Genomic DNA, 8363 nt, shown 5'->3' on the forward strand with positions numbered 1-8363 from the left:
AGGGGAGTTTCACACTCACTGTGGGGCCTCACACTGATGACAGGGTCTCATACTCTGGACAGGCCTCACAATAACTTTGGGGGCGGGTTCACATGCAGACTCAAAGATCTCCGATTGATGGGAGGTCTCAAATTGACTGTGAGGGTCTGAAACTGACTAACAGTCAGTGTCTCAACCTAACTTGACTTGATGGGGCCTCAAACTGACTGGGGGGAGGTCATTGACTGAGGAGGTCTCACACTGACTTTGGGGGTTCACAGTGACTTGAGTGGAAATGATTGACAGTGGGGAGAGCGTTTCACACTGACAGTGGGGAGGGTGTTTCACACTGCTTCACTCTACTGCACTGTGGATTAGATTCCTGAGTTAACCTGACCACTTTTGTTCTCTGCACAAAGGAAATACTTTATGTTAATGCATACATGCCAAATAACTGCATTCTACACCTAGTTATGGAATCCTATGTAAAGATTAGTTGAAATCTATTGAATTCTTTTGATTAATTATAATATTGATGTTTGTGATGTGTCAAAAATCACCATGGCACAGATGGGCAATGTTATGTTATGCATAATATTTTCACCTTGGCTTGGGAAAGGAGAGATGGTTAGCATTCCATATTCAAATCACATGATTTCAATGTCTGCACATTGAACAAGGTAAAGAGACACAAATTATATTGTCAGATGTCAGTTTCTACCAAACACAGTAAATACACCACAAATAAATGCTGCTTTGCTGACAACAGTATTTTCCAGGTTTTAAGCACTGAAGTTTTATTTGAAAACGTAAATATGAAATAACTTTTTGTATCTCACCTATATTATAAAGTATAATATGAAAGGCTTAGCAAATGACTGCTGTACTGGATTTATCTGATTCCTTATTTATCTATTCTTGATACACATGATTTTACTGTACTCCAGGTGTTCTCTTGTCCATATGTATTCAGTTTTTTCAATTACACGCTTCCCACGAGAGGAAATTAATAGTTTTAACCTGAGCTTGTTTTTTGGCTGAAGGAGATCATGTGCCCATGCTTTTCTTATCTGGTGCCGTGTTGCACTGAATTTGTCTATAACAGAAAATATATCTGCATGCTCAAAAGATCTTGTAGAAGTTACAATAAGATACCATGATGTTCATTCTGCTGTCTCTATACCCAAACTGATATTGAAAATATTCCAATGAATCCTGACAAGAGTACTATTACAGTTACCCGTGGGTATATTGAATATACTGCAGAAACATGATGTTGATTTGGCAGAATTGCACTTTGTATGACCATGGGCTTATGAAGAAGTAATGAAAAAATAGAAATTTCATAAATGTGGGTGGAAGTCACTTTTCATCATTTTAAATTGCAACAACCAGCTACTGGCACTGCAACAGACCCACAATCTGCCATATTTACTAACTGTCTGTAACCTCAGTAATTAATTGTAAACTCAAATGCTCGTGGCAATATTCATCATCTATTTGCATGGATATGTGGTTTTGGAGTAATGATTATTTGTAAAACTGTTCACTGAATTTATTAACTTCTTTAAATAGCTGATTCTTCACTATATTACCTAGTCATTGTCTCACTGCTGCTTGTGGAACTTTGGTTCCATGCAAATTGGCTGCTGCTTTCCCTACATTATAAAAGGAACTATATTTGAAGAAGTACTTAATTGGCTCTAAAGCGCCTTGAAGCATCCTGAGGTTGTGGGAGGCACTATATAAATGTAAGATGTGGCTAAAAATAATGGCTTGCTACGCAATTTTCATTCCTCGTGTAATTACTGAAGAAGTCTTATGCTTCAAGCCAGATATAACAAACTAAATTATCATTGGGAGAGTTGAACGTTTTAAAACAGTCCACTTCAATCACAAGGGTAGGTGAAAGTATATTTTCAATGTATCAAGTGTCCCACAAGTGAATCCAAAAGCTATTAATGTGAATGTGAATTTATTCATGCAATAATGATTTATGCTACTGGCAACTCTTATATTTTAAATATTGCAGAGTGCTTGGAACAACTTGTTGGCATGTGGTAGTAAAGGGGCATTTCATGACCATTTTATCCATTCAGAGAAAAGCAACAGAGGCTTACTGTGCAACAATAAACAAGACATTTTGAGATTATATTGGAAAATTGATCTATTAATCTATTAAAATAGCAATCTTAATGGCTTATTCTTACTCATAATAATTCATATTGCACCAAATGAGAATATTTCAGTGATTAAAGTGGGATCAGACATAATCAGTTAGTACTTCCAAACAGGCATTTGCCTTCAAACAACCATGCCATTTACATGCCAGTATCTTTCACCCTTACACTAAAAAAAGCTATTTGCAGTCACATTTCTTTTGTCAGTTTACAAATGCAAACTATTTGAAATGATAAATTTAACCATAGATATCAGTAAAAAGGGACAACAAAGCTTCTGGAATTATGTAAAAACCCAACTGTTTAAAGAAGGAAAGCAGCTGTGTTTATCCGCTCTGATAGGTATGTGACTCCAGTCCTACACCAATGAGACTGACTCTTAACTGCCCTTTGAAGTGGCATAACAGCCAGTTATTAGTAAGTACTACCACCCTACCAGGGCAAATAGGCATGGGCAATAAACACCCCCTTGCTAGTAATGTCCATGCCCCAAGAGGTAATTTTAAAAAAGGCAGTGCTTTCAAATGTTATGTACTACACATAGCCTTTGAAATTTCCCTTCCCCATATGAACCAGATACAGTAATAAATCACTAATGGAAATACTTAATGTATGTGCATGTGCTTATTGTGGCAAAAATATGCCATGATAAATATAGCAACATGAATTAAGTTCGCTCATTTATTTGTAGTGCTTTCAGTTAAAATTGCCTCAAACATTTCCTTCAACCCACTAGACATCTTTTAGAATCAAAGTTTTTTTCTATTGGATTAATATTTCTAAATGAATAAAGCTAAATTAATCAAAATGCAGTAAAATGTCAAAAATGTCACATCATTTATTTAAGTATTTTCCCCATATTTAAAATTGTTTTCATTTTTCCCCTGCCAATTGTGAATACTATTTTGTGATAATTGAAAACATTTCGTCACCAGTGACTATGGTTTAAGCATTCTTAAAGGTAAATTTGTATGATGCAAATAAAGCCTTTTATTTTAGTAGAAGCAAATATCACCTCTTTGGATGCAGATAAAATTAACTGTCTCTTAAGAATCTGACAGAATTTTAGCAAGAACTTTTACAATATGTGCATCTATCATTATGCATTGCTACCTTGCACTCTATCAATGAAACCATGACGTCTTCTGTCGATCTATAAAACTGTTACATCTACAGATACATTTCCTCTGAAAATCAATGTGATTCAAAGCCAGACAATAAATCCAAAGTCTGTTCAGTTTCAAACTGGCTTGTGGAAGTGTTTTTTTTTAGCAACAGTAAATCAGGCATAACCGGTTGCATTTAGAAAACAAGGATATAATAAAAAGCGGTTTTACAGGGCAAAATAATGACGTATTTTGGCTAAGCATTACACTGGTGCTTTTCTGAGGGGCTTATGATCCCTGGTCCAGTACTCAAGGATCCCATTTATGCCCTGTACAATACGACTTTAGTCATAAATCTCTATGCAGATCAATAACGGAGTCAATACACTTCACGCGAGGGAACACGTCATATTATAGAAATATTGACTTATCATAGATATTAAGTGCACAGAGCACATTACCCAACTTTTAAAGACGCATGGCACAATTTGTCAATAACTTTCTGAAAGCAACAGGTCCCAGCCAATGAAATCATTAATGACACGATGGTGTATTTGTGTATGTGTGTGTGTGTGTTTTACCTGAATCAGTGACATTCTTGTTGACGTTACGTCGGTCGGATTTGAACCCTGTCCGGAGAAAGTGTGACAGACCACATGGCCCTGGGGGACGGTCAGGTTGTTGGAGGTGGGCTTCAGGTACATGACTTCTGACCTGGGGGAGCTGAGCGGCAGGCGCGTCTGGTAATCGAAATAAACGGGAGAAGAGGCCAGGGAGGGACTGCTCACCACGTTCATGACATCTCTCTCCTCCACTTCACTCTGGACCAACATGATGTCGTTCTTGTTGATCTTCTTCTTCTTGCTGCTCTTGCCCAGGTGGGGGTGCGAGTACTCGGCGATCCTGCAGTTGTACGTCCTGATCTCCTTGTTCTCTCTCCTGCATTTGACGGCGATGGTGACCATGGAGGTCAGCAGGATGACCGAGATGGAGCTCAGGGTGACGATGAGGGGCAGCGACATGTCCCAGTGCCGCTGCTCCTGGTTGACCCGGTGCTCGTCCTTGGGGGCCACCCCCAGGTAGGCCACGATGACCAGGCGGGCCACGGCCGACAGGGACGGCTTGCCGTGGTCAGACACCCTGACCACCAGCTCGGCGCTGGGGGACACCTCCTCCCAGAAAGGCTGCGCCGTGCGGATCTCGCCGCTGCTCGGGTCCATGTCGAAGAGGTGCTGCTCGTTGCCCTCGGCGATCTCGTAGGAGAGGCGGCCGCTGTCGCCGTAGTCGCTGTCCACGGCCCGCACCGTGGCCACGATGTAGCCGAGGCCGGCGTTCCGGGGCACGTGGATCTCGGCCGTGTCGTTCTGCAACACCGGCAGCACGATGACCGGCGCATTGTCGTTCACATCCAGCACGGTGACCCTGACCGTGGAGTTACTCTCCAGGTGGGGGGTCCCCGAGTCTTTGGCCAACACTTTGAACTCGAAGGATTTGGTCTGCTCGTAGTTGAAGGAGCGGAGGGCGTAGATGGCGCCGTTGGACGGGTTGACCGACACGTAGGTGTAGATGGAGACGTCGCCCACCCGGGACGGCAGGATGGAGTAGGAGACGGTGCCGTTCTGCCCCAGGTCGGGGTCGTGGGCCAGCACCGAGCCCAGGTACTCCCCCGGGATGTTGTTCTCGTGCACCTGCAGCACGTACACCGGCTTGGTGAAGCGGGGAGGGTTGTCGTTCTCATCCGCCACCCTCACCGTGAACGAGCGGGTGGCGTTGAGGGGGGGCGAGCCGTTGTCGCGGGCCACGATGGTCAGGTTGTACTCATCGGTCAGCTCCCGGTCCAGGGGCCGCTCGGTCAGCACCGTGTAGAAGTTGTCGTAGTTTTCCTCCAGTTTGAAGGGCACGTTACCGAGCACCCGGCACTGCAGCTGACCATTGCGGCCGAAATCCCGGTCGGTGACTTTGACCAGGGCGATGACGGTGCCGGGGGGAGCCGCCTCGCTGATGGAGCCCTGGTGAACCGACACAAAGTTAACGGCGGGAGCGTTGTCGTTAACGTCGATGACCCGCACCGACACTTTACAGTGAGCCGGGATGGAGTTCGGACCCAAATCCTTCGCCTGCACATCGATGTCGTAAATGCTGCTCTCCTCATAGTCAATCTTCCCGCGCAGTTTGATCACCCCGGAGTGCGGGTCAATGGCGAAAAGCTGGCGGATCCGGTCGGTCACATACGGGCTGAAGGAGTAAACCACCTCACCGTTCGTGCCTTCGTCCGGGTCCGTGGCGTTCACGTCGATCAGGAAGGTGCCGACCGGCGTGTTCTCGCTGATCTCCACCGTCAGGCTGGGCTCCTCGAAGGACGGGCTGTTGTCGTTCGTGTCCACCACCTCCAGCTTCACCTGTACCGAGCTCGACTTGGGGGGGTCGCCGCCGTCCAGCGCCGTCACCAACAGCACATGGCGAGGCTGCTCCTCCCTGTCCAGCGGCCTCTGGATGATCAGCTCCGGGAACTTGGTGCCGTCTCCCCGAGACTTCACCTCCAGGCCGAATAGCCGGTTCGGGCTGCTCAGCTCGTAGGTCTGGAGGCCGAACTGGCCGGTGTCGGGGTCGTGCGCGCTCGTCAGGGGAATGCGCGTCCCCGGTGCCGCGTTCTCGGGGATCTCGACCTCGATCTGCTCGGTGGAAAAACTTGGCGCATTATCATTGATGTCCAGGATCTCCACTTTGATCATGCAGAGCTCCTTGTCGTTGGCGAACACTTCCAGCGAGACGACACACTTGGCAGCCCTTTTGCACACAGTCTCCCGGTCGATGCGTTGCTTGGTGTAAAGTAAACCGCTTTCCCGGTCGACATCCAACAAATGTGGGGCGGAATTTTCCAAAACCCGAAAGTTAGGCTTCCTCTGCTCGGGACTGGTCGCCAAGCGAGCATCTTTTGCAATGTTCCCGATTACGGTCCCGGGTCCCTGTTCTTCCAGGATCGTGTATTTCAAATTCTTCAAGGTCAGAGCTCCAGTCCAGAGTAAGAGAAAAATCACAATATGCAGGTACATTACCAAAACTTGCTATTTTCGTCCCCCCTTTTTTTTTGGTGTTAAACCTGTTGATTTACAGCTCGGAAAACAGACGAGCCTACAGCAGTGAGTGAGCATCGATACACCTTACAGTAATCATTTCAAATCGTGATTGAGTTTGACGACAGAAGTCTCTCGTCACCATCTTGCATTATAAATCCTTAATGGGGGAAAACTAGCAATCGTGCCGAACACTTTTCTCCCCCCTTTCCCCTTAACCACCCAAAAGATGTTTGCACGGCTCGTGGCACTACATGCGAAATCTGCCTTCCTGTTTTTCCTCCAAGTGAAATCCAAGCGTTTGCAAAATGCGGCGCAGGCGATGTTTCAGTTTCAAGGCTTGCGATGTGTTCCTTCCAATTTCACGAAATGCAGCTGCCGAGAATTTTGCATGCTGCACACACACACACTCACACCGACTGGATGAATATCTATCTGTGTGTGTGCGCGCCTATCTTCACTCAAAATAAGCGGCGGCAGCTGCTTCTCTGTGACTCGGACAAGACCGCAAGGGAGAGAGAAAAAAAAAGACTCTTATTTTGCTTTTCCTCCCCGCAGTCGAAGAGCAGCAGTTTTAATTTTAAAAGCTTTCATTGGCACCCCGAGGATTCCCATGAAAGTCTCCCATCAAACGATCAGAAGCAACACAAACCTTCAGTGACACTTAGTGAAGGCAAAAACAATCACATCTGTGCCTCTCTCTCTCTCTCTTCCTCTCTCGCTATCTGCGGCAGCCCCAAGCTCTCGGTGACACACACGTTACTTTCCCTGTTGATTCTCTCCACTTGTGATGAGCGACAGTCTTAGGTCCAGCCTGTGCTGCAGGAGAGCAGGACGTGGTTAACATTCAGAGATGTGCTCTCTCTCTCTCTGTTTTTGGTGTGTGTATGTGTGTGTTTTCTCTCTCTCTCACTGGCTCTTTGCTCGTTCTGTTGCTTGCACTCCCTCGGTTCGGTGTGCTTTTTGGACATGAACCTCTCGCCGACACGCTCCAGGTCTCTGCCTCCCCCTCCTGCAAGCTTCGTTAAAACATATAGGGGCTGCACAAAAACCAAAGCCTCTCCGGCCAATGGAGTGCCCGCGTCCTCTGGCACCGCCCAATCCAAGCACACCGGGCTCGGCCAATGGAGCGGGCAAATCTGGCGTCGGAGGCGAGGGGTTGGCGGTGGGGAGTAGGAACCGAGAAGTGGGGGGTGGTGTGGTGGGGGAGGTCTCCGCCAGGGAGCGAGCGTTGCAAAACGCGACCCCGAGTGCTAGCTCTCGGACCGCGGGAACGTGCTCCTGCAATTACACCCGCAATTCTTTATGAATGAATCTGCCTCCAGTTGCGTGAGTGGGGTCCAAAAAAGAAGTGCCCTTAGAAGCTTTATTTGAATTAAATTTTTTTAAACCAAAATATTCATGGCAAAAAAGTACTTTGAAGGATGGCAGCGCAGCCGTTCGGAAGCGGCAACACAACTGGTTATAACAAATGAATGTTAAGTCACAACAGCGTTTAATGTACGTCAGTGCTGACGACTTGGGGGGTGTGGGGGAACTAGATACAGGTTACGAGGAAATATTGTAATTCCCCCCCCCCCTCCCCAAAAAAAAGATCGTCAGAAAACTGCCACAGTTAGTTCACTTTAAAAATGAATATACTGACGGAAAGCGATGGCGCAAACAGGTAGGAGAGAGAATGTGTGGCTGCAGACTGGAGAGTGATAGCAATGGCGAAAGTAAATGTCTCATCTGTCATCGGTCCTTTACGTACTTTTGGCAGTCAGTGCACAGTTTAGAGGGAATGTGAGTAATCGCAGTATTAAGGCAGATTTCTCCATCGTGATCAAAGACAGAAGTTTGCATCCCATGTCATCTTGTATGGGAAATTGCCACTTAGCTGGCGTGAGTGTAAATAACGGGGAGCTGAGTGTAAATAACCGAATTATAACTAGCTTTAACCCAAGCACACGAAGTTCAGTTGTTGCAATGAAAGGGTTTGCTCCGTGCATTCGAGAAGCTGAGCAGTGAGTGAGCAGCTTTGC

General features: G+C 46.2%; 1 protein-coding gene across 2 annotated transcripts in view; it reads right to left on the minus strand.

Annotated features, from left to right (window-relative positions):
• The window catches only part of pcdh17 (protocadherin 17), a 331294-nt gene extending 323786 nt beyond the window's left edge, over positions 1 to 7508 (minus strand). The window contains exon 1 of one of the 2 annotated variants that reach the window (XM_078545869.1): positions 3847 to 7508. In XM_078545869.1, coding sequence (XP_078401995.1) covers positions 3847 to 6318 — 2472 coding nt within the window. In that variant the 5' untranslated portion in view covers positions 6319 to 7508. The remainder of the gene's footprint in view (positions 1 to 3846) is intronic. The other variant, XM_078545868.1, reaches the window with a different exon arrangement.
• Between the last annotated feature and the right edge of the window lie 855 nt (positions 7509 to 8363).

The sequence above is a fragment of the Cetorhinus maximus genome, chromosome 7, assembly GCF_964194155.1.
Source record: "Cetorhinus maximus chromosome 7, sCetMax3.hap1.1, whole genome shotgun sequence".
Classification (NCBI taxonomy): domain Eukaryota; kingdom Metazoa; phylum Chordata; class Chondrichthyes; order Lamniformes; family Cetorhinidae; genus Cetorhinus; species Cetorhinus maximus.